Source organism: Sminthopsis crassicaudata, chromosome 6 (genome assembly GCF_048593235.1).
Source record: "Sminthopsis crassicaudata isolate SCR6 chromosome 6, ASM4859323v1, whole genome shotgun sequence".
Taxonomy (NCBI): domain Eukaryota; kingdom Metazoa; phylum Chordata; class Mammalia; order Dasyuromorphia; family Dasyuridae; genus Sminthopsis; species Sminthopsis crassicaudata.
The window spans coordinates 113,439,554-113,467,487 of record NC_133622.1 but is presented as its reverse complement, the minus strand read 5'-3'; the positions used below and the strand labels follow the sequence as shown (position 1 = coordinate 113,467,487).

The window sequence follows — 27,934 nt, the reverse complement described above, 5'->3', positions numbered from 1 at the left end:
GCTTTCTTTTATACGTATATATAAAATTTTAAAAATCAAGTAAAAGAGAAATACTATGGGATTTGTTCTACTGCAGTCTTTTTCCTTCCTTCCTTCCTTCCTTCCTTCCTTCCTTCCTTCCTTCCTTCCTTCCTTCCTTCCTTCCTTCCTTCCTTCCTTCCTTCCTTCCTTCCTTCCTTCCTTCCTTTCTTTCTTTCTTTCTTTCTTTCTTTCTTTCTTTCTTTCTTTCTTTCTTTCTTTCTTTCTTTCTTTCTTTCTTTCTTTCTTTCTTTCTTTCTTTCTTTCTTTCTTCTCTCTCTCTCTCTCTCTCTCTCTCTCTCTCTCTCTCTCTCTCTCTCTCTCTCTCTCTCTCTCCCTTCCTTCCTTCTTTTCTTTCTTTTTTGCAAAGTCTAATCAAGAAAACAGAAATGAGAGAGGAGATTTTAATCCTTCACAACTAACAATCCAGAAGGATATAACAAAAAAATGAAAAAAAAAATTTCGTAGTCTTATTCCAAAAGTTAGTTTGGGAAAATATTCATAGAGGAAAAAAGAGAACCAAGGAAATTATCTTTTTTTCTCCTAAAGTATGGATAAAGCTAATATATAATATAGTTTGGTTCTAATAATCTAGTTGAGTCAAGACAAGTCAACAAGTATTTATGAAATTCTCATTGTGTGTGAGGTATTCTGAGTTCTGCCTCAAATTTAAATGCCCAATTCTCAAGGGCAAATTATAAGTGTGTATGTGTTTGTGTCTACTTATGAACACACATAAACACATAAGTGTTCATATATGCACACATATGCATATACACACACTTTACATGAACTCGTTCAAAATATAAAAAATTTGCAAAGATTAATTGTCTATTCTAAAGTGCTTAGACTTATGAAAATCACTGCTCTGAGTAATTTCTGTTTTATATCCTGCCCCAATTGTGATCCCCAAATATCAAATATATTATTCTTAATTACTTGCATTTCAGAATGATATCCTAAAATGCAATTATTTCTGAAATGAATTTATTTTGCTTTACTATCTGTGATACAGTATCTGTACCTAATAAGATTATAATGAATAAGTCTTCCTGTCTTATGGTAGGATTAAAATAATTCTATCCATCGTTACATGACTTAAAAACCCAAAATATGAATTCCAAGAAGCCAAGGTGTACATAAGAAAATCAGGTCACACACACATACCTGAAAAATTTCTTGTAGCCAGCATAGTTGTGAGAATAGCACCCTGTTAAGGAAGCAAGCATGCATATTTAAGAATTTATCTGTAGATAGATCTCTGACATGATATAGCCAAACACAGGTAAATTCTCCAACGTCAAAAAGGCATTCAAGTCTTTTCCTAACTTTATTTTTGTTGGGCTTTGCTATAAAAGTCACAATATGAGTCTGTCACCATGTCCTTATATGTATTTCCAGATTATCATGGAAAATAGTCGTTCTTTAAAACACTGAAGAGACTTTTTTGAAGCGAATACAAAGATCCAACCAGTCCTTCCCTGTCTCTCTCTCTTTCTCTCTGTACCTTTCTGTCTCTTTCTGCTCTTCACATTGAACACTAAATGAATATTCCACTTGCTCATGATCCAGAAGAAGATAAAATAGTGATATAAATTTCTATTCTTCACCAAGTGATGGATGCATCAGTCATTAAATATTTCTTCAATGAAATTATAGTCTCCTTCAAGTTGTTACTCTATTAAGTGTGCCTGGAAAAAAGTGTATTTTCTCAGAAATTTTAGTTTTCTTACCTTTAGTTTTCTTCTGGCATTGAATTTCTTCAAGCAATCTACAGTTTCTTGTCTGTGCATCATAGAAGCAACAGTAGAACGTTGCTGGGGGAAAAGATTACAATGAATTTAAACTTTATATGGTATATGACATGTTGTATTCTTTTTACCTATATTGTCAACTTAAATGAATCTAATTATAAATTACTTAAGTATTTAAAATAAACCCTCAAGAAAACTATTATTTACATCCTAACATTATGATGATTTTTATTTTTTTCTATGTAAAGTTTATTTTTTAAAAGTATAAAAATTTATAGGAAGAAGTTCAGAAAAGAGTTTTTAGCCAAGCATTATTTTCTGTACTTAAAATTCTCGCTGCTAGGGGAAGCTGAAGCTAATAGAGCTCTTGAGGTTGGATATTCTGAGCTGCAGGGAGTAAAAGATGCCTTGGTATCCATAGCAAGTCCTGAACCAATCTGGGGATACCTCAAGACAAGGTTAGAGCACCTAGGCTAATGAGCAATAGGATCTGAATGGCTTTGAACTTGGGCAAGAAAGAGACCTAATCTCTAAATATACAAATAATAAAGGGATATTACTTGTTAGCATTAATATAACATTGTAAAGTTTACAAAGCTATATGTTAACTTACTTGATCCTCACAACCATTCTGTAAATGAATTATTATTGTCTCCATTTTACACAAGAAGAAACTAAGATACAGAGTGGTTAAGTAACTTGACCAGAATCACATGACTGGTGTCAGAGGCAGAATTCAAACTGAGGTCTTCCTGACTTCAAATCTAGTACTCTATCCACTAGATCAACTAACTGCTTAGATTGATAGATAAAGAAATACACAAATGAACAAAACTAACAAAATAATGAAGAAAAAAAGTCTTTCTCAATTATGCTCTAATCTCAGTTTCTACCTTTCCCCCTGAACTTCATTTAGAACTCTATTCTATCTAATAATATTTGTTATATCTACACACATTTGGAGTCTACTTATAACAAGGGCAGTTCCTGAATATACATACATACACATATATGTATACATTGCACGTATGTATGTGTATATATGTATAATTTCCTATACTCAAAACTATTTCTCTATACTATACTCAAAATTATTTTTAAACTACTGCACTTTATTAAAACACCATTTTGTAAAAGTTTAAACTTATTCTAAAGTTCCAAAAGCACACATGATTAATAGAAATTATTAGCAGGTACCGGAAATACATACTTTATTCTTAACTTCAAGTTATGTTTTTAAAAGCTGTTGTCATCTTCTTTATCTTTATCATTACACAGCAGTATAAATATTATTTCATTTGTTCTTTATCTTATCATAAAATGATTAAGAATGGGAATACTCATATTCATATGTATCCAAGATAAAAATGTATTTGGCAGTTTACATAAATGTCTTAATTGAAATTATTTATTTATTTTCTTTTTTTTGTTGTAGCTATATTTATTATAGCTGTATTTGTTTATTATAAATGCAATTATTAAGTATTATACTTAACATATCTGGACCTCAATTTCTTTATTTTTAACATACTTTACGCCAGGTAACTTTTAAAGCACTTTCCTGATCTAAAAGTTTTATGGCATTTGTGGCAGATTAAAAAAATCTAGTCATAACATTCAAGTCCAAATGCAAGAGCACAAGATATCTACAAAATGAAGGAATTAGATGAAACGACTATTTAAAGTCCCTCTAAGCTCTGAACATTTAAAATGACTTATTTAAAATGAGACATACATAAACAAATTTGTCTGAACGTGTGACTCTCATATTGGAGGATGGCACATCTGGCTTTGTCAGTGTTGATGGTTTAAAAAATCATAACTTACACAGATCCATGGATGTTTCAGTGCCTCAGATGCAGTGATGCGTTTGGCAGGATTGATTGTAAGCATTTTATTGATAAGGTCTTTGGCTTCAGGAGTCACAGTGTCCCACTCTGGTGATGGAAACTTAAAAAATACAAATTTGCAAAAAGAGAAATCATATGACTGAATTCAATAGAAAGGATAACAAATTGAACAAATTGATACTCTGTGTAGTTAATTTATATGGGTGTGAAAATGCATTTATACCCACAGATACATACACATTTATGGAAGAATAGAATAACTGATGAAGCAGTCAGCATGGGATAGATATCTATCTAACTAGATATCTAATTAGAAAATAACTTGAAAGCCCTATATCTTGAAACACTGTTTTGCCTTAAAATGATATTATGTAGTAGTTTTCTGAGAAGCAATTTGCAATAACACAACAGAGATAATCTAATAGTCTCTTATTTATATAAGAAATATAGTGAATCTTCAAACTTTTAAAAATCTATGAGAAAGTAACTTAAATAGAATCAAACTTCAAAAATTCATTACTAACCCATTTCAATAGTTAATAATCTGACATAAAATTAATTCTTACTTTTGTTTGCTAAAATATATATATATATATATATATATTTTTTTTTTGTTTACTAAATATATAGTTCATTTTTCTTGGATTGATATTCTAAATTTCTTTTCTTTACCTTGACACAAAACAGTTGAGAAAGTCATGATGTAGTCAAAAATAGTTGATAGCAATCTTAGCTGCATGCCAGTTACCAAATATATGAGGCTACTTTATGTTGAAGAGGTGGTTTTTTTTTTTTAAGCTTTTTGGGAAGCTAATCTAATAAAGAAGGCAATCTTTTTTCTTTTCTTATCGTTAAAAAAAAAAAAAAAAAACTTCTATTATTTTCAAGCACTGACAAAAAAGTATCCAAATAAAGGTAAAATTTTAAAAGGTCAACATATAAACATAATTTCAAATTATATTTTCTAAAATGTCTTTTAACTTTAACACAATAAAATTATATCTCTTGCTTTCTTTTCTTTCTGTTACATGTAGTGGTCATAATAATTTTTTTCTTCTTCAAATGTTCTTTTTTTTCCCTTTTTTCTTTCACATTTAACTAGATCATTCAAGTAATTAACTAAAATAGCATTATTTTTGCTTTGTTTTGTTATGAACTCTGTTTTTGGAATAGTATGAAATGTCTCAATTTGACTAATTAATGCTGGTTGAATCCCGTAACCAAATTGATAATCTATTCTGTGCCCTTCCCTACATCTTTCAACCTTAAGTTCTTCAGTTCTTGTATATTGTGAGACTCAAAAGCTGTTATGCACTTGTGCCTTTTCTCTGTGAGCTGCATAATGTTATCTTGATATTATGTGATGATCAATTATATTAGAGTTGGCTCTTCTCAGTAAAAGTCCATCCACATCCAGAATGGATGACTGAATGTGGATCAAAACATCATATTTTCACTTTTTTGTGCATTTGTTTGCTTTTTCTTTCTCATGATTTTTTTTCCTTTTTGATCTGATTTTTCTTGCACAATATGACAAATATGGAAATGAACTATACATATTTAATTTATATCAGATTGCTTGGGGAGAAGGGAAGTGAAGGGAGAGAGGAAAAGAACACAGAACTCTGAAGAAATTAATGTTGAAAACTATTTTTACATGTGTTTTGAAAAATAAAATACTACTGAGAAAAAATGTTATCTTGATAGCTAAATATCAATCTTTTGCAAGAGAATATTTAGTTTTTCTAGAAGAATTTTTTTGAGATTAAGTTTCTTAACTATATTCCAGATTTATCTATTAGTTTTCATTTTTGTGGCAAAATTCTTATGAAATTGAAATTGCTATTTTTGATGTGTTGCCTTTTTCTCTAGCTATTTTGTAAAATCATATCCTTGTCATTGTATCCCTAAAGAAATATAGTGATGTGATTTGATGAATTAAGTGTGGAGGTTTTTCCTGGTATCCTGTGAATTCTCTTTGCAAGTTGACACTAATTTTTAATATTTCTAGGATTTTTCATTGGAAAGATTATTTTTTTTCTTCTCATAGTTTTTGCAAAGTTCTTGATCTCTCTGCCAGAAATTTTTGTCTGTATTGTTTCCAAATCTTTTTTAGATAAGTAATTTTCTGGCTTTGACATTCTGCTTTCAGTGTTTTACCTCTAAGTCTATTTTATTATATGTTATTTTTATAACAAATTTTTCCTGAACAAAGGAGAGAAAAACTAATAGGACATTCTGGCAATTCACCAGTATAGTTACTATTAAATTCAAAAATAGCAAAAATGTTAGATGTGTGACTCTGGGCAAGTCATTATATATATATATATATATATATATATATATACACACACACACATATATATGTATATATATACATATATACATATATATATATTCCCCCCCCCACCCCCGAGGCTGGGGTTAAGTGACTTGCCCAGGGTCACACAGCTAGGAAGTGTTAAGTGTCTGAAACCAGATTTGAACTCAGGTCCTCCTGAATTCAAGGCTGGTGCTCTATCCACTGCACTAGGCAAGTCATTTAATCCCAATTGCCTCAAAAAAAAAAAGGGGGGGGGGCAAAAATGGAATAAGAGAAGGAATAAATTGCTGCTGTTTTAATTAAATTGATTACATACGTCATATGCTCCAGCCTTGATCTGCTGGTAGAGTCTATGTTGGTCTTCATCCCAGAAAGGAGGGTACCCCACCAGGAGAATATAGAGAATGACACCTGGGAGAAATTAACACAATATTACAATTTGTCATTTGCACAGAGAGCATAAAATGAAAAATGAAGTCATATTGATCAATTAAAGAGCAATAGTTAACACTGATACTTTACTTTTTCTATCAGAAGAAAATGATTTTTTAGAAGCCTCATACAGAGATATATTCTCTAGATCTCAGTAGCTTAAGAGACAACAATGGCATAAATTTCTTTTATGTATTAATGCCTATAGTATCTTATGAAGATAGAATTATGAAGAATAAAGGTGATTATTCAAGTGAAGTGCTTTGTTAAGCCTAAAACACTAGATACATGTCAATTATTATCACCTTCTACATGTATCCACATCTCCATTAGGCAGCTGGTGGTGTAATAGCTAGAATGCTGAGTTTAAATTCTACCTCAAATACTTACTAGTTGTGTGACTTTAGGCAAGTCACTTAACTCTGAATTTCAATTTCTTCACCAGAAAAATGGGACTAATAATAGCCCTTACCTCAAAGGGTTGTTTAGAGGTCCAAATGAGATAATGTTTTAGCACTTAGCACAGTGTCTGGAACATAGTAGGCACTATATAAATGCTTATTCCTTTTCATTACCTAAATGGTAAATTGCCGCCATTTTAGAACAGATTAAAAAGTAATTAGGAAATATTCAACAAAATAAATGAAAATACAATGAAAGACAGATAATGTTAACTTGGGATTTCTTAAATATGCTGCCTTCAGATATCTTTTTTTTTTCTATTTCAGTTTGATAGCACTGGCATGGCGATTTTAGTTTGTAACCTTAGCCTTTTTTTTTTTTTTTTTGACTGCTAGGTGAGTGAGTTTGAGGTACTGGTCCACATTGAAAGGTTAACTATTTAAGTCTGGTTAAGAGAAAGTGAGAGAGATTATCATGAATTTCATTTCACAATTTATAAAAATAAAAATCATTAAAAAAACATCATTAAAAATATAAAGAATTTTGTATTTCAAAAAATATGTATATGATATATAAATAGACCAAAATTAAAACAAATAATGAAATAGCTCTCATCCCCCTCTAAATAAAATTTGATACTTTTCTGAATCCTTATCTTATGAAAAACAAACAATTTAATTCAGGCTATACGTCTATTGATTCTGCTTGGCTGTTGTTTAGCTCTTAGTATGTCTTACTAGCCTTCTACTCTTTCCCCACTTTCTCTTTTTGTTGTTTCTCCCACACTTGTTTCACTAGTTGTGCAGACAAAGAAGAGTCCTGATAATGGAATTTGGTTTTGGGTTGATTCCTCACATGAGACAAACTCAAATCACCAATGCTTTGTGCTTCTTTCCTCCACAATATTTTCCTATATATATTTCTTTTCATACGACTTCCTTGGAAATGGACACGAAGTCCTTTCCTGATTTTGTGGTTAGCTCACTTCTAGACTTTACTTCTTTATCTTCCCTGATTCTGTTATATTTCACTGGAAACTTTTATATGTTTTATAAGATTGGTTTTCTTTCAGTTTTACATTCATCTCACAATCTTTATCATGATTCCTAAGCTTTTAAGATATTTATTACTTTTGTATGTGAAGAATGTAATTTGATATTCTTTCAACTTTTTTCTTAGTATAAATTTAATACTTCAATGTTTATTTCTTCTACTTCTTGCCCTGCTAGTAATCTTTCATTTGTTGTCTTCTTTCATTATAATGTAAGAAAGCTTTATGAGGGTAAAGATTAGCATAGTTGTTTGTGCATTATTACCAATCTGCCAGAGTGTCTGGAAAGAACTATGTAAGAGATTAATAAATAGCCTATAGGTGGTGCAGTGGATAGAGCATTGGCCACCTGTGTAGCTATAACCAAGTCCCTTAAACTTTCAATTTTATACACATCATAAATATATCTAGACATGTTTTACATGTCAAACACTAAATTACATGCTTATTATGCAATGTAAATATTAAGTATTATATTATGTGCATACTATAATATGTTACATAATACAAAATGCATGTACATATGTACAAATATACATATATACACTCATTTTCATATATATATTTATTCTTGCATATATTTCAGATAAATGATTTTATTTATATAAATTGTGGCAGTTCACCAAAAATTCATCAGCAGGCAATAACTTATCATAATGTTAGCATATTTCTTATGTTGTTACATACAAATTTGTGTTTATCTAAGTGTCATATTTCACAAATGGAAAAATTTTAAATCCCTAAAAAATTACTATTAGCTTGATATAAGCCAAAACATATACTTCACATTAAAAGATACAAAAGTGAGATTTTTCAAAAGGAGTAACTCAGGTATTACCAAATAAGGGCCAGCAATTCAGAAAACTCTTCTGTGAAGAAGGAAATAAGCTAGATGAGCACAGAACTAGTAAGGAGGGTGAATGTTATAGTTCTAGTGAAATGCTTTGGGACCAGCCTTTTGACTCTAGGTTGGACTTACTCATGTTAGGAAAAAAATTTTTTTCGGTATTTTGTAAGACTTATTTTTGTTTGTTTTTGTGTTTCAGAGTGAAAAAGTTATGTTCATGACATTTTGGAACTCTGAAAATAATTCACTAAGGTATCACAGAATTGTCAAATAATAAAACCACAACAAATTAAGATATTAAAGGAGTAAAATATATATGTTCATTTGCCTTATTGCAGTAATATAAATGCCAGTAAATGCCACAGTTTAATAAAATGTGATTCTTAAAAAAAAGTATCTCTTTGTAAGACATTAAGAACTTCAGAATATTTAACTTGTTTTTAAATTACAGCATAATTCTTTGTCTTATGGCAAATATTAATGAATAAATAGAAAAAGAGTCTGCCTATGCTAAAGCATTGTTTCTATGTTATTGCTTTTAAAGAAAAAGATATCTTAAGACTGAGACATTTCTTCTTGAGATCTGAAAATTTTAATTATCTATTTGTTTTTAATATATACAGTCAATTCATCCCATTTCAAAGCTGTCTTGCTTGTCTATCTTGCTCTGAACCTCTTGTCTGACTTTTGCTATGTATTCTTTGTTTGCTGAGAAGAGAAAACAAAAATGCAAGGAAACAATAACAGAAAGAGTGAAAATGTTGTGGTCCATACTCATTTCCCAGTGTTCTTTCTCTGGGAGTAGCTGGTTCTGTTCATTACAGATCAATTGGAACTGTTTGGATCCTCTCATTGTTAAAGAGAGCCACGTCCATCAGAATTGATCCTCATCTAGTATTGTGGAAGTGTATAATGATCTCCTGGTTCTGCTCATTTCACTTAGCATCAGTTCATGTAAGTCTCTCCAAGCCTCTCTATATTCATTCTGCTGGTCATTTTTTATAAAACAATAATATTCCATAACATTTATATACCACAATTTATTCAGCCATTCTCCAATGGTGGGCATCGCTTCAATTTCCAGTTTCTGGCCACTACAAAGAGGGCTGCCATAAACAATCTTGCACGTACAGATCCCTTTCCCTTCTTTAATATCTCTTTGGGATATAAGCCTGGTAGTAAACACTGCTGGATCAAAATTTTGAGTATAGTTCCAAATTGCTCACCAGAATGGTGGATCTTTCACCAAAAATGCAGCAGTGTCCCAGTTTTTCCACATCCCCTCCAACATTCGTCATTATCTTTTCTTGTCATCTTAGCCAATCAGACAGCTGGGTGGTGGTATCTCAGACAACTCTGAGATTTGCATTTCTTTGGTCAAAAAATTTGGAACACCTTTTCATATCAGTATAAATAGTTTCAATTACTTCATCCAAAAATTGTCTGTTCATATTCTGACCATTTTTATCAATTGGAGAATGACTTGATTTCTTATAAATTAGAGTCAATTCTCTATATATTTTGGAGATGAGGCCTTTATCAGAACCTTTAGCTATAAAAATGTTTTCCCAGTTTATTGCTTCCCTTATAATCCTATCTACATTAGGTTTATTTATACAAAAACTTTTTAACTTAATATAATGAAAATTGTCTCTTTTGTGATCAATAATGGCCTCTAGTTCTTCTTTGGTCACAAAATCCTTCCTCCTCCACAAGTCTGAGAGGTAAACTATCCTATGTTCTTCTAATTTATTTACAATCTCATTCTTTATGCCTAGATCGTGCAGTGTTAAGTATGGGTCAATGCCTAGTTTCTGCCATACTAATTTCCAATTGTCCCAGCAATTTTTATCAAATAATAAATTCTTATCCCAAAAGCTGGGGTCTTTGGGTTTGTCAAATACTATATTGCTATAGTTATTGACTATTTTGTCCTGTGAACCTAAAACTATTCCACTTTTAATTAGTCTATTTCTTAGCCAATACCAAATGGTTTTGATGACCGTTGCTTTATAATCAGGTACAGTGAGGCCACCTTCATTTGATTTTTTTTTTTTTCATTAGTTCCCTTGAAATTCTTGACCTTTTGTTCTTCCAGATAAATTTTGTTATTATTTTTTTTCTAATTCAGTAAGATAGTTTCTTGGGAGTCTGACTGGTATAGCACTAAATAAATAGATCAGTTTAGGTAGTATTATAATCTTTATTATATTCACTCGATCCATCCAGGAGCACTTAATATTTTTCCAATTGGTTAGATCTGACTTTATTTGTGTGAAAAGTGTTTTGTAATTTTCCTTGTATAATTCCTGACTTTCTCTTGGCAGATAGATTCCCAAATATTTATACTATCAACAATATTTAAGATTTTTGCATCAATATTCATTAGGGAGATTGGTCTATAATTTTCTTTCTCTGTTTTTTTCCTACCTGGTTTAGATATTAGTACCATGTCTGTGTCATAAAAAGGAATTTGGTAGGACTTCTTTCCCTATTTTAAAAAATAGTTTATATAATATTGGAATTAATTGTTCTTTAATGTTTGGTTGAATTCACATGTAAATCAATCTTGTCCTAAGGATTTTTTCTTAACGAGTTGATTAATAGCTTGTTCTATTTCTTTTTCTGAAATAGGACTATTTAAGCAATTTACTTCCTATTCTGTTAATCTGGGAAATCTATATTTTTGGAGCTAGTCATCCATTTCACTTAGGTTATCAAATTTATTGGCATAAAGTTGGGCAAGTAACTCCTTATTATTGTTCTAATTTCCTCTTCATTGGTGGAAAGTTCCCCCTTTTCTTTTTAAAACTAACAATTTGATTTTGTTCTTTCCTTTTTCTAATCAAATTTACCAAGGATTTTTCTATTTTATTGATTTTTTTTCCATGAAACCAACTCTTAGTTTAATTTATTAATTCAATAGTCTGTTGTTTGTTTGTTTTTTACTTTCAATCTTATTGATCTCATCTTTTATTTTTTGGAATTTCAAGTTTATTGTTTGATTGGGTTTTTTAATTTGTTCTTTTTCTAGCATTTTTAGTTGTAAGCCTAATTCATTGATTTTTCTCTTTCTCTGTTTTCTGCAAGTACACTTCTAGAGATATAAAACTTCCCCTTATTTACTGCCTTGGTTGCATCCCACACATTTTGGTATGACATTTTGGTTTCTCTTGGGTCAAATTACTGTGTTTGTTTCACTCAATCATTCTTTAGGATGAGATTATGTAATTCTAGTTTTTCTAATGTTCTATTTACTTTTTAAATTTCTTTCTTATTTATTTTATGGTTTGATTTATCTAGTTCTTAGAGGCAAGGCTGAGATCTCCCACTATTATAGTTTTGCTGTCTATTTCTTCTTGCAGGCCTCTTAACTTCTCCTTTAAGAATTTAGATGCTACACCACTTGGTACATATATGTTCAATATTGATATTGCTTCATTGTCTATGCTACCCATTAGCAAAATATAGTTTCCTTCCTTATCTCTTTTAATTAAATCAATTTTTGCTTTTGCTTGATCTGAGATCAGGATGGCAACCCCTGCTTTTTTTACTTCACCTGCTCCATACTATGTATGTATTGCCCTGCTTCAAGTGTGTTTCCTGTAAACAACATATTGTAGGATTCTGACTTTAAATCCAGTCTGCTATCCACCTCCGCTTTATGGGGGAGTTTTCCCCATTCACATCTATGGTTAAAATTACTAATTCTGTATTTCCTGCCCTCTTGTTAACCCCAGATTATGCTTTTCTCTTTTCTTTTCCCCTTCCCCCCCTCACCAGTATTAGACTTATGAGCACCACTTGCCTCACATAGCCCTCTCTCTTTAGAATCCCTTTCTCCCCCTTAAAGTCCCTCCCCTTTTCTTAAACCTTTTCCTATTTCTGTATTCTCTTCTATTTACCCTACCCCTTCCCTTTTTGCTTTTTCTCTCCCACTTTTCAATGAAGTAGGAGAAGTTTCTATGTAAATCAAATGTCTAATATTTTCTCTTTGAGCCAAATCTGATGAGAGTAAGATTCATCCTATGTTCATCCCCCTCTCTTAATTCCCTCAAATATAATAATTTCCTTTGCCTCTTTGTTAGATGTAATTTCCCTCTTTTTCCCTTTTTCTGGTATAATTTCTTCTCCACCTCTAGTTCCTTTTTTATATTATAACAGTAAAACCAAATTATACATGTACTCTTTATGTGTACCCATAACAGAAATACAGTTCTCAAGAGTTCTTTTTACCTTTTTATGCTTCTCTTGATTCCTATATTTGGAGGTCAAACTTTTTGTTTGGCTCTGGTTTTTTCATCAGAAATAAATGGAATTCACCTATTTCACTGAATGTCCATCTTCTTCCCTGGAAGAAAATGCTCAGTTTGGCTGGGTAAGTTATTCTTGGCTGCATACCAAGTTCTTTTGCCTTTCAGAATATCAGATTCCAGGCCCTTCAATCCTTTAATGTGGAAGCAGCTAGATCCTAAGTGATCTTTATTGTGGCTCCTCGGTATTTAAATTGTTGTTTTTTTTTTTTTTTCTGGCTGCTTGTAGTATTTTTTTTTTCTTTGTCTGATAGTTCTGGAATTTAGCCACAATATTTCTTGGAGTTTTGATTTTGGGATCTCTTTCAGTAGGTAATTGGTGAATTCTTTCAATGTCTATTTTATTTTCTGTTTCTATAACATCTGGGCAGTTCTCTTTGATGATTTCCTGAAAAATAGTGTCTAGGCTCTTTTTTTCATCATGATTTTCAGGGAGTGCAATAATCATTAGATTATCTCTCCTAGATCTATCTTCCGGGTCTGTTGTTTTCCCAAGTAGGTATTTAACATTTTTTTCTGTTTTTTTTTTTCTTTTGTTTTGTTTTGCTTGACTGATTCTTGGTGTTTCCTTGAGTTATTCATTTCCATTTTTTCGAGTCTGATTTTTAATGAATTATTTTCATTTACTTTTTAAAATTTCTTTTGTATTTGTTTTTCAGGTAGTTGATTTCTTTATCCACTCTATCTTTTAATGAGTAACATGATTTATCCTGACCCTCTTGCAAGGCTTTCCTTTCCTTTTCCCATTTTTCTTCTAACTCTTTTTAAAGATCCTTTTTAATTTCTTCTCTGAGAGCCTTGTGTGATGGGCTGATGCCCATATCCACCTTTGGATCTTGAAACAAACTGTTTTTAGTCTCCTCAGGGTTTGAAGTCTGCTTTCTTTCCATATAGAAGCTATCAGTAGTTAGAGCCTGCTTTAACTTTTTTGCTCATTTTGAAAAACAAAACAAAACAAAGCAAACAAACAAACAAAATAACTACAGTCTGCTCATGGGGGGGAGCAGTGAGGTATTTCCAAGTTTCCTCTACAGACAATAGGAAGTGGCTGTCAAGGAGCAGTGGGACAGCACCCACTGACTGCGTTGGGATTAGCAGTTGTACTGAATTTGCAGCAGTGAAAAGATAGCTACTAAGGCTGTGCTGGGAGCCACAACTATGGTTGCACTTGGATCACGCTGAGTCACTTGGGTGAGTGTGGCCGGGTCCCTAGAGACTCTAGCATTTTGAGGTTATAGTCTTTACCCCTGTGTTTATAGCTTCTCTACTGATATACTGGCTTGCTGCCAGGGCAAAGTAGCTCACACTGTGGTAAAGTTCTCACTGAAGATTTTCTGTCACCAGAGACCACACCCAACCACCTTCTAATCTGCTCAGCATGAGCTGTTTTCCATGCTCGCATTGCCTGCTTGAGGTCTGCACCTGGCCTAATCCAGTCCCATCCCCACACATGAGCAAAACAGACCTTTCCTGGAGAATTCTGAAATTATATTCAATTGGTAAATTGTTGTACTTCAATATTAGTGGGTTCTGCCAGTCAAGCACTAAATTTCTAAATTTTGTTCAAATACACTGAGGGAAAAGGAGAGTTTAGGAAGATCTGTGTGTCCTCTCCACCATCTTGGCTCCACCCCTATATCAAATCTTTTTCAGAGAAATTTGCTACAAAAATCTTCATTAACCATTTTCCTCCTATTTTAATTGCAAATTAAATTTTTCATTTTTTTCCATCTAAATTATGATCATCTCTATCACTTTGGGTTCTTTCCTAACACATAGTTTGGAAAAGTACCATTTCTGTTTTTCTAATTCATTTATGGTGTGACTTGTAAAATATGGACCATACAGGTAGCTAGATGGTATAGTAAAGAGAGCACCAGCCCTGAAGTCAAGAGGATATGAGTTCATATCTGGTCTCAGATATTTAACAATTAAGAGCTGTGTAATTCTGGGCAAGTCACTTAACTTTAATTGCCTCAAAAAAACCCAAACCAAACCAAACCAAAAACAAAATTAGACCTTATATTCATCTCTGGGGTGTTACTCTATACCTAATTTTTGTCAGTGTGCTTTATAATTTTCTCAACACTTTTGTTGAATAGTGATTTTTTTTTACCCTGTAATTGTGGTCTTTGTGTTTATCAAATACTATGCTACTATGTTTATTACTTGTTTGGTTGTTAATCCAACTTACAATCAAATGTTATTTTTCTTTCTTTTTTTCTTTTAAAAAACAGTACCAAATAGTTTTGGTGATTATGATTTGGTAACATAGTTTTAGAGTGGGGATTCCATAACTTTCTTCCTTTTTTTCCCCATCATTTTCTTTCTTGAGATTTTTATATTTTTCTTCCTTCAAATAAATTTTGTTGTTGTTATGCCTTGATCATTTGAATGTCATAATAATGAATACATAAGTTAATTAAGTGGCATTTTAATTTAAATTACATTGGTATGAGCCAACCATGAACAATTAATGTCTTTCCAATAATTTAGATCTATAAAAAGTGTTTTGAATTTATATAACATAATTTCCATGTGTATTTGGTATCTATCTATCTATCTATCCATCCATACGTACATACACATATGTAGTCAACATTCTGAATACCTCTATGACTAATGATTTCTGTAAGTTCATTTTATATTGTGAAACTTTGCTGTAATAATTATTTCAACTGATTTTAGTTGGATCTCTATGGTTCTCTAAACAAACCTTCTTCATGCCATTTTGCTTTTTCTTTGCCAGAATTTATTCTCTTTACTTCTTTTTCCTGCCTTATTACCATAGCAAATATCACTAGAATTTTATCAAATAATAATGGAATCTTTGATTTATTTCTGGTTGTACTAAAAGAACCTCTAGCCTTTCTATTAGTTATAGATAATAGTAGCTGTTGTTTGTAGAGCAATGTTCTTTACTATATTACAGAAAGATACATTTAATCTTAAACATTTCAGTATTTTAAAAAGATAAATACCTTCTATATCATGTCAAAAGCCTTTTCTGCATCTATTGATAAACTAACAGACAGATTACTGCTTGGTTATTGTGAAGACTGAGTTAGCACTCTGGATACCTTAGGGTCAGCCAGAGTCAGAATAAGCAAAAGCCCTTGGTCTTCATTCTTGGAATTAGGAATAGAAGTGAATTGGATCAACGAAGGATCTGACCTCTCCTCTCTTTACCACCCAAGGTGACACTGTCTTGTCTTACTCCACTCCCTAATCCTCCCCACAATTTTCTGTATATACCAAAAGACTGAACCAGCACAAAATAGTGGGAAGGCCCATTTTCCAAGCATATGTTAATAGAGTATTGTCCAATCGGTAATTAGCCTGAAGTGCTCGGTTGTCCAACCTCAGTGTATCAACTCAGTTTCAGCCCTTTACAGCTTATAGTATTGAAGACTTGATTCCAAATTTGGCTTCAGATACTAAGTGTGATCCTAGGCAAGTCATTTGAACACTATGAGTTTCAGTTACCTTATTTGGGATATAAATATCACTTACAGTTCAGATTGTTGTGATTAAAAAAAATAGATATTTGTAAAACATTCTGAAAAACAAATTATTGTTTAATATAAATGATTTATTATATTTTTAGTTTTTATAAAACTGTGCTCCTGGTATAAATTCAAACTTGTCATAGTTTATTAAATTTTCTTATGTTTCATTAATCCTTTTGTTATTATTAAAGAATATCAGTCTATCATTTTCTTTTTCTTTCTTTGTCTTTTCCTGATTTATTTATTAAGGTCATATTTGGAACTTGGAAGAAATTTGGTAATTTGACATTTTTCTTTCTTTTTTTATTTTGAAAAAACTTTATATAATATAATTAGTTATTCATGGAATATTTGAGAGAAGTAAGGTGTAACTATACCTGTTCCTGGTTTTCCTCTTTTGAGAATTCATTCATAGCTTGTTCAAATATTTTTCCAATATTATTTAAATCCTGTAATTATTGCTCTGGTAACCTGGATAAATAATCATTCCTTTCATTTAAGTTAATAATTTCCTTTAAGTTAATAATTTTTGTTGGTACACAACTGAACAAATTAGTTTCTTATAATTTTATTTACTCATTTGTTGTAAAGTTTCTTTCATTTTCACATTAATTACTATTTCCTTCATTAAACATCAAAATAACTGAGTTTACTTATTTCATTTTCTCTCATAAATTCATATTCTAGTTTTGCTAAGTCAATAATGTTATTTCACTTTTGCTAGCTTTTTTTTTTTTTTTTTTTTTTTTTTTCCTTTTTGGCTTTCTACTTTTATCTTTAGCTGGGATTTTTGACTTGTCGCTTTTCTAGATACATACCTGATTAACTGATCTCTTCTTTTTCTATTCCTCCTCTTTGTTCTCCTTCTTGTCATCATTTTTTCAACATACAATTTTCCTTAGCAATAGTTTTGGCTGTATGTCCAAAGTTTTGGTATTTTTGTCTCACTGTTGCAATTTTATTTTATGAAAATAATTTTTTTAAGGCTGAGTTTCTCTATGTCATCCAATCTAGAGGAACATAGGCTACTAATAATCCCATTCTAGTAAGCAAAAGAACTTTGATTTTCTCTGTTTTCTAATATGGACCATTTCCCTTCTTCTTAGGCAACCTAGCTTCTTATGGGCCAGAACTTGAAATAAGGTACTAAGTAGAATTGAGGAGATAATGGTTAAATCTAGCTTAACACTGATTTAATCTTACAACAAATAATGGTTTCTTAGTGATATAATGATTAGTTTATACTCAGTGTAGAGCATAAATAAGCTAGGAGCCTTATTCATTGGATTCATTGGAGAAGCTGGCAGAGGCAGAGAACACAAAGGACTGGCTGCAGGAGCTCAAGCTCTCGGAACCAAGGAGAGAGATAGGTCTCCAACAGGACTCCAAGAAAGGAGATAAGACTTTGAAAAAGATAATAAAGAATTTGGACTTTAACCCTTGATTACTCATGTGGTGATTACTCTGACTGAAAAGAAGGCTGCTCCCAGAGACCCCAAGAAAACTGAAACAGAGAACATTATACTAGTTGACCACTGATTCCAGGGATTAATAATGCTGAACTGAAGTACATTTCATTCTAGCCAGAATTTCTGAGAATAAGAATCTAAGTCTCAGCCTCCCCAGATGTTTAATAAACATGCTCTAGAACCATCAATTTTTAATATTGGTATTTATTCTCCATTTTAGCATGAAAACATTTTCAACAATTTTTTATAAATCAAAATTTTTGTTACATTATTGTCAGGAAAAGATGTTTAATGTTTGTACTTTTCTAGATTTCAGTTTTTATAAAGGTATCATAAATAGCTGATAATATATAAATATTCCTTTATGTAAATTTTCTAAGATTCTATATACACTTTTCTCATGTTTATTTTTTTTTTGTTAGACTACCTATCTCTTAAAAGTAATAAGACAAGACCTACATTTATTCCAGTTTTACTATGTAATTTCCCCAATAATTTGAATAACTGTATCCTTAGGTACTTATGCTATTTATCACAAACATGGAATATTAAAATTTTTTCATTGGTGAGACTCTTGGGAATCTCTTCATCCATTTATCATCTTGTATAGTTAGGTGTCCTGTTTTCTCTCATCTCCAATCTCAAGATCTTATTTGAGTTTTTAGTCCAAGGTTTGTCCCACTCTGTACTTTCTGATGTGGTAGTCAAGCCCTATTTTGTCCTGGGCTCCTGGCCACGTCTCCCTACTTCTTCCACAATGTCCATGCTCAGAGAACTGGCAGGTTTAGAGTACCTGGTAAAAGCTCTCAAGTCAGCTACCCTTAATCTAGGTTCTGCTGTGGGCAGCCAAATAGTGCTGGATAGTGTATAGAGTATTGGCCCTGAAACAGAAGGACTTGTATTCAAATCTGGCCTCAGACACTTAACTAGTTGTGTGATCCTGTATTTAACCTCAATTGCTTCACCAAATAAATAAATAATTTGCAATAAGAAAGTTAAAGCCATATATTACAGAGAACCATTAGTCATTCTTTTTCAATTCTCATACTCCAATGACATTCTCCAGTTTAATTAGGCTTTGGATCAAAATTTGAATTGATTCCTTAGTCTAAAGTTAGTTTGCATACTCATTTTTTTCTCCTCTTTTCTCTCTTCTTCTTTCCTTCTCTGCTTTCTTTTTTTTCCCTTAAATTCTCCCCAATTCTTCCCTCCCTCCTTCTTTGTCTTCCTTCCTTCCTTCTTTCCTTACTTTCTATCTTCCCTCCTTGCTTTGTTCTCTCTTAACACATAGTGTATCACAAGATACCTGCACATTGTTCTTAAAAGCATTTTTTTCTCTGAAACTTCTGGACCTTCCCAAGATAGCTTGGGCTTCATTAGCTAGATTTCTTTCTTAAGGACCATTTCTTATGCCAAAATTAATTTGATTCTCTTTGGCCAATAAGTCCTAGGCCATGTCCCCTTTCGATCACCGTTTGGGTATTGATTGACTCAGATTGAGTGTAAATAGCAATGATTTTTGCTTTGGCCCAACACCCTGAGGATCTTCCCCTTCCAGATTTATTTATTTAAAAAAGTTTTTGGACTAAGTGATAGAGAACTGAGAACTGTTTAAGACCTTGGCTTAAAAAAGGTCAAGGTCTCCCATTTTATCCAGGGCCATCTCCAATTGTCTGGTTCTATATCTTGCCACTGGATCCAGATGGCTCTGGATGGAAAAGTGAGGCAAGTGACCTTGCACAATCCTCCCTCACTCAAATCCAATTCACTTTCATGTCATGGAATCACCTTCCTAATGCCATGATCCTCTTTGAGAATGAAGGCCAAACAACTATAGCAACAGGTTCTGTAGTTTTCTGTCGTTCCTTATGCCTCCCTAGTCCAGACTTTACTTTGTGATTCTAGCCTATTCATTTGAACATGGGCTGGTTTTCCCAAATTTTTTTTTAATGTAGTCCTAGAATGGATGAAGGGGCTTATTGAGGTTTTTCATTGGGTTTCTTAAAAATTATTCAAATTACTGTTCAATATCATTATTCTTGATCATTGTCAAGCTGCCTTTTCCTCCTTTTATCACTGCTGAGGAATAGGTGGATGGGATCTTTTGCACCACAACTTTAACCAGAAAGCTACCTATGCGTAAGTCTGAATGTGCACAACATTTATGGAAGCTCTATGGTATCTACAAAGAGGAAAGGAATCTGACTCTCCCCTGACTTCTACAACCAAATGCCAAGCTGTAAAGTTAGTCTCCATATTGATAGGATCTATCATATTATAGATATAAAATGAGCTTCTTAGATTTTGTGCTTTAAAAATGTATTGTACTAGAACTAAAACCTAAAAGTGAATGTGCATATATGTTTTTGCATACATAGAACAATTCCAACATAGAGACACAACAAAATCTATCAAAAATTATTAAAGAAGGGAATACTCAGAAATGTCTACCTAATTTTGAACAAAAGATTATCACTTGTTTCTTTGATTATCTTATTTTTCAGATGAGAAATCTGAAACCTAAAGAACTGAGGATACTTTAAATTCAGAGAGGTTATATAAATCAGATCAAGGATTTAAAGCCAGGCCCTTTACTTACAAATTCTGTACTAGTTTTATCATACCATGCTGCTTAAGGAAACAAGAAAACAGAGAATATATTTTGTGCAATGTTACTGAAATTAAAACATACTTCAATGAGTAAAAATTTATTTTCTGGAAAACTTACTAATAATGTCATATTATTCATTCATTCTTTTGCTCATTCCACAATAATTTATTAATGAAAGAATCTGTATATGTGTATTCATATGTAATTATTCATAAAAGGCATATCAACCTTTTAAATTATTTGTATTTGAAATAATTTATAAAATGCCTCTTTCCTCAAATAAAATAATTTTTATAAGATATTCACACAAAGAGAAATTTAAGAGAAAATAGAACTGCAGGGAGAAAGAGGAAAATTTAATGACAATGTCCTTAGAACCAAATTGGACTTAAGTTTTGGCTTTGTCAATTATTAGTGTGCCCCCTTAATCTCTATGGGCCTTCACTCCCATAACATTAAAATGTGAGGGTTAGACTATATATATATATATTTTAAGTGACTTGCCCAGGGTCACACAGCTAGGAAGTGTTAAGTTTCTGAGACCAGATTTGAACTCAGGTCCTCCTGAATTCAAGGCTGGTGCTCTATCCACTGCGCCACTTAGCTGCCCCTAGACTAGATTATCTTTAAGGAATTAATATGAAAGAGAGGCAGAGAGAGAAACAGAGAAAGAGAGAGATGTGAAAAGAAATAGACAACACAGACAGAGAGAGAGAAAAAAACAAAGAGAGCAAAGAGAGACAGAGAGAAGAAAGAAGAGAGGTAACATAGCTAATTAATTTGCCAAAGCCGATATTTAACAAATATGTCAGTGAATGCTAAGCTATTTCCTACTAGATTGTTAACTTCTAATTGAGGCATATCTTATTCTCCCTTGTTTCTTCCTTAGTCCTTAATATAGTAAATGCTAACTGGAATATTCTGGTAAGAGAAAGACAGGACTGTATCCCTTTAACATATGTCATTTGAACAAGGAACTTTCAGAAATAATTCATTAATACAACAAATAACTCTACTAATGGGAATTTAGACTTTCATGAAAGGCTGATTAGAGACAGAATCTTAAAGGGAAAATGCTTTCTGAGTCCCTCAAATAAGGTCCTAGCTATAAATGTCAATTTCTAGTTATTTTGAAAGGTGCTCTGCAAATTTTATGAGGAATGATATCTCTTATAAGGTATGCATTTCTTCCAGGGCCTAATATAGTGTCCTTTACAAAGCAGGCATTTCACAAATATTTATTAAATTGAATTGATTTTATAGAAAAAGGAGAAAATCCATTCCCTTTCTTTGAAGATTTTGAACATAATTCTAAACAGATATGAGGCCACTTTGGCTACTGCTACAAAGGGATAGAAAAAAAAAACCAAACCAAATCAAAACAAAACAAACAAAACAAAAACCCTTGCAAAGATATAGTTTTGTTATTACAAACTATGAAAAAGATTTGGAAAAGCTGATTCCTTCTCTAATCACTAAATCTATTGGGCTACCAGTGATGCCTCCCAGCTGCATTTCTATACACTTGCAGCCCATGAAATTGTTAAGGGCCAGGAGAACCTGCTGGTTTGGTAAAAAAACAAAACAAACAAACAAAAAAAACCCTTCTGTATAATTTGTAACTCTCTCTGCCCCTTTCAAAACTGCTACCGTCTCAGGATATGACCACCCTGAGAATAAATGGACAGAGTGAGAGGTAAAAAGTGAGTACAAAAAAGAGGTAAAAAGTGAACAGTAGCATAGAAAACAAAATTTCTCTATTTCACACATTACAGCAAAAATCTCCAATTCCTTGGCATGTAAAAAAAGTCAATGGCACTATTCTTTTTTTTTTTTTTTTTTAAGTGTTTGTAGCAGTGATGTCAAACTCAAATAGAAAGGATATGTATGGGCTACATATTGACTTAGGGTTAAAATGGAATGTGTATGGGGCAGCTAAGTGGCACAGTGGATAGAAGTCAGGAAGACCTGAGTTCAAATAGGATCTCAGACATTCAACACTTCCTAGCTGTATGACTCTGGCCAAGTCACTTATCCCCAATTGCCTCGGGGGGAAAAAAGAAAAGTAATGTGTACAATGTTATATTTTATTGTTATTTTGCTTATTTTGTTAACTATTTCCCAGTTACATTTTAATGTATCTTAGATTCCATTTGGGAATATTATGTGCCAATTTGAGCTGCATTTTTGCACCTCTGGTTTATTGCTTAGGACAATTAGAACATGAATGTATTTAAAGTACTTTCCAATACCTATATTCCAATTATGTATGATGATATGACACTAATAATACCAAGTTTACTTTTTCAATTTCAGTTTAAACCAAGAAACAACACTAGATTCTCTGGCAAAAAACTGCACTTCCAAATATCGTCCATTATTGTTGGTTACAATGTTTAACCATTTGAGAGAATATGGATATAATTGATATAAGGAGCTAGAGATTGTGAAAATTAGGGATTGAAAGCATTTTTACTATTACTACCACAAAACAAAAAAAACAGACAAAAAACTCACACACACACAAAATTTAGTCAGTAATCTTCAAACATCAAAGGTAGGATTTTATAGCAGGGCCCATGATTTTTCTTGTCATAAAACAAAATAATTTATATTTTAAAAATTATCCCTTACCACATGCCCACATATCCACTGGCTTGCCATAAGGATCTTTTCGTAACACTTCTGGGGAAAGGTATCCAGGTGTTCCAGCAAAGCCTGAGATAAAGGAAAAATATGAGTTTTTCTGATAAAAGAAATTATTTTTCTTTGTTTTCAAAATACAATGACTTGTTGTCTTGAAAAGAAATAAAGATGTTAGCATTATTACTGCAGATCAAACCTTCTTCATGATTCTGTCAATATTTGTCTGTACTGGCTTGAAATATGTTGTTGGAAACAGGATCCATTTTCTAGCTCAGAAGGCAAACGAACCTTGCTGTATAGAGTTCTGGCAAACTTAAGCAGAGGTCTGGCTATGATTTCATATTCAATTTCATTTACTTGGGAACTAAACCAAAATCTGCAGAAGAGTTAGGAAAATGAATATGCAAATGATTAAGTGAAAGAAATAGCAGGGCATCTCACTGCAATATTTATTATTTGCCAAATGAACAGAATCATTCCCTAATTGGCTAATTATCAAAATATCAAAAATATCTGCTTTGTATTAAAGCAGATCCATAGTAGGTTCCTGAAATCAGAATTAAAGTATGTTTTCAGTATCCATTTTTGCATATGAAATTGACTGCCACATAGAATTATCAGTGGTAGCAGAAGCAGGCCCCAAACTATCAAGGAATTATAAAATTAAAGAGCTATATATTTATTTTTTTCTTCAGTTATTTCAATCATATTTGACTTTTCATCACACTGTTTGGGATTCTCTTGGCAAAGATACTAAAGTTGGTTTGGCATTTCCTTTTCTAGTTCATTCTGCAGAGGAGCAAACCAAGGTAAATGTTTAAGTGATTTGTCCAGGGACACAATTAGTAAGTGCTTGAAGCTATATTTGAACTCAAGTTTTCTGAATTCAGATCTGGCTCACTACTGTACCATTTACTGCTGTGGGAGGGAAAATTCAGAAACATTCAGATAAATAATTTCCAAATAAGTAAACAACCAGCTTTTCATCTTGGCAAATACACAGAAGCATATTTACACATACATGTGTGCAATATACATACTCACATATGTACATACATACACACACAACATTGACTGGAACATACATTTAATCAAGCCTGGGGGGATGTTTGGCAAAGAGAAGGGATCATTATTAAAAGATTTTAATTGTAAGGAACATTAAGTAGACTTTTTATAAAAAATATATTATTAAGTAACTAATTTGGAATTGTCTCATCAATTATTGTTTAGACTTTTTAAAAAACAGGTAAAAAGATTTTTGTTTATAGCTAAAACTTTTCACTGTTCATCCTATGCCTGAAATATACTTCCTCCTCATCTGTGCCTCCAATAATCCTTGATTTCCTTTAAGATATTACTCAAGTAACTTTCTCTCTCTCTCTTTTTTTTTTTTTTTTTATGGAGGTCTGAATTTGGGGAAACAGATTAAAATGTAACTGGGAAGTGTTTAACAAAATAAATTAAAATGCAACATATTGATAATTTATGATTTTTTCCAGTCAATATGTAGCTCTAGGGATCTGTTTCTATTTAAGTAGGACACATATAAGTATTCTACATGATGTGTCTCCAGATCCCCAAATGGTTAGTGCCCTCCCAATAAGACCTTATGCGTTAAAATTTTATTTTGTATTTATACATTTATTATTTATTGTATTTATAATTTATTATAATTATTCATTTATTATGTATTAAATTACTTTGTGTATACACACATATATACATACATTCATACTTGGAGATGATAGGGTACAGCTTCTAGGGGAAATACAGCAGTAATCTTGAGGTCTCCTGACCTTGGAGTGCTAGTGCTCTAACAATTTGTCTGTCAATGATTCTAAAGTCTTCTAGTCTTAAGACAGTCCTACAAACATTGCTGACTGTCAGACAGATAATCTGCTGGCCAGTGATAACCAAGTTCCTGAGACAATAGTGAACACATCACTCCTCAGTTCTACTTCTGGGCCATAATATTAGCATTTTAGTGACATGAAGAACTAGATCTCTCTGTTCTTTCCTATAATTTGTTTTCTTGCTAATCTTTGCAAAAAATCTTTGCTAAAATCCCTTTGCCACTTGAATCCCACTTGAAATTGCATTACAATTACAATAAACTTTGCCTCTTGACTTGGAGATGAGTATTAGCCTGCAAATTCTTTTCAGACACCTTGTGACACGGTCTATAACCTCAAACTTTTGGGATCTCCTTTTGAATCTTAACAGAGAGATCTGGTTTAATGAATAATGATATCCAAGTTCTGAGATTCACAAGTTATATTATTTAATTTCATTACATTGGTTAAATTTTTTTTAACATGGAACTACATAACTACAGAATTTAAAGCTTCCTTTTAACACTATGACTATGATAAACACAATACTCTTTTTAAATTAAAGCAATAGGAAAAATGGGTACCTAGAACCTAAACTTAGATACTTGCAAGCAAGGAAAAAAAAAATCATCATTCTATGTGAATATAGAAAGCTTTATTATAAGCCACTGCTAGTGAACAGAGCTTCCTTAGAACCTCACTGATTCCAGTTGATATTGTTTTATAACTTGAAATCTACTGAAATTCTAGAAGAATTTATATGCACAAAAGATGTGAAAGATTTCACTTTATGTCTTATCAGAAACAGAGAATTGAAAGAGCAAATTAGAATGGCATAAAGGTTATCTGTCTTTTGCATAAAAATTAAGCTCTATCATACCTACAATAAAATGAAAGGAAATTTGCCTTTTCCAAACAAAAAGCAAATCTTACAATCTCTCTGAGAAAGCGCCAGGAACATTAGCATGGGTGAATTATTTTAATTGGACTCTTAAGAATAACTTACCACTAAAAAAATGCCAATTACTGTGTCACACAATAAAATTAGCTGTGATTTTAGAAAGAGATGCAAGGAGGAGATGGTAAAAGGCATCCAGCAAGATGTTTTGTCCATTCTCAATGATCATACTTCTGTACTTATTACTAAGCTTGGTGCAATGAAGCCTATAAAGCAAGGAAAGTATCTTCTTCATCATTTGGAGAAAAAAAAAGATGGGGGGAGGGAGGGAGGGAAAGAGACAAAGACAGAGAAAGAGAGAGAGAAGGGAGAGAGGGAGGGAGGGACTGATAGATATTGTTCTTGATCCATTCCTCTTTCTATCTTTGCAAGTAGGGAAAGAATACAGATGCCAATCCTGAACATCAGAAGGAAGGTGGAAAAATCAGATCTTTGAGAACGAAAACAAAATGTTCGCTATATAAATTAATCTCAATTGACTTCAATACACATTCATTTTTTTACCTACTATGTATATGGAACTGTGTTAATTGCTATAAAAATGGGGCTTTTCCAATTCCTAACAGAGGAAGTGACTACAATTCTGACATTGTATTAGGTAGGGGAAAGAGTAGTACTCTTTTTAAAAAGTGAATAACTTAGGTAAACATGAAAATTAAATTAAATATTATGTTTGACACTTATAAAAATAAAATTAAAATTACCTGGGAAAGATGTGGAGATTATTTTATGGTAATTTATTATGAATGAATTTCAAATAGCATTAAATTAATAATGAAAATCATATTGAATCTTTGTGACTAAGCCACAAAAGTTATAACTATGATAGAATGCCCCCATGGAATATAACATCCTTTGCATGCTTTTTCCATAGCATAGGTTTATATTAATTACACTCTCTGTTTGTGGGAAATTCAATAAGCTTACATTATTTTAGCCTTAACACTGATGCTTTCAAGCATACCTAAAACAATTTATATTTTTGGGAATCATCAACATTTATACTTTAAGGTCAATGCTGTGAAGTTCATTTTGATTTCCAGTGGTTGTTAAGATTTGCAATATACCTCCTTCTTATCAATCTTATAAAATAGTGAAAGTATTACCATTCCCATTTCAGAGTAAAGAAACTGAAACTCAGAGGAAGTAAAGTGATTTGCCCAAAGTGACAAGTATAGATCAGAAGTGGAATAAGAATGCAGGTTTCCTGATTCTAAGTCTACAATTCATTCTAATGACAGAGAGAAACTGAAGACTTGATTTCTGGGGCAATCTGGGAGAAGGCACAGATAGAGATCAGTTTACCTCTGTGATCCTACCCTTTGGGGAAGTTATCCAGTCAGAAATCCAAGTTATTTCAAACCCATTGGGCAACTACCTTATTTTGTTAGAAATTCCAGTCATTTATCCTGGAGATAAAATTTCCCTAGAAAATCTACTTAAGGCCATGCCATATTCACTGCTGTCCTTTTGGTTAGTCTGCCTTGACACTCTACATCATGATTTCTTTCCCCTTGCCCCTTCCCCATGCCATAAGGTATCTCCTAATCTCACCTGATCCCATTTCTCCTCTTTACTGCTAACTAACTCTTGTGGGATGCTAAGTCCCTTTTAGGATTTAGCCTGCCAACTAAGGACATGCCTCAACCTCCTGGTGAATGGCAAGTTCCACTAGGGAACTTGCCTTGTCCATCATTAATTATTAAAAACCTTTTTCTGTGTTCTCCCAACTTTATATCATATTTACCATTCCTGGTATCTGGTACCATTCCTGGTGTCTACTATATCCCTTCATTTTGTATGTAACCTGTTCCCCTAAAAATATGTATCTTTTGACAAAGAGAATGGACACTGAATTCTTCACATGTCCAAACCCCAAAACTTTTGGTGCCTACCATCACCTGGTGTCTACATCAGTC

The 27,934-nt window shown here is 32.3% G+C and overlaps 1 protein-coding gene across 8 annotated transcripts in view; it reads right to left on the bottom strand.

Moving 5' to 3' along the window:
* Positions 1–27,934, bottom strand: part of CAMK2D (calcium/calmodulin dependent protein kinase II delta) — a 345,760-nt gene that overhangs the window by 50,358 nt on the left and 267,468 nt on the right. For all 8 annotated transcript variants that reach the window (XM_074273763.1, XM_074273768.1, XM_074273767.1 and 5 more), the window contains 5 exons: positions 23,214–23,297; positions 6,262–6,356; positions 3,600–3,722; positions 1,752–1,835; positions 1,186–1,228 (listed from right to left, as the gene is read on the bottom strand). In XM_074273763.1, coding sequence (XP_074129864.1) covers positions 1,186–1,228; positions 1,752–1,835; positions 3,600–3,722; positions 6,262–6,356; positions 23,214–23,297 — 429 coding nt within the window. The remainder of the gene's footprint in view (positions 1–1,185; positions 1,229–1,751; positions 1,836–3,599; positions 3,723–6,261; positions 6,357–23,213; positions 23,298–27,934) is intronic.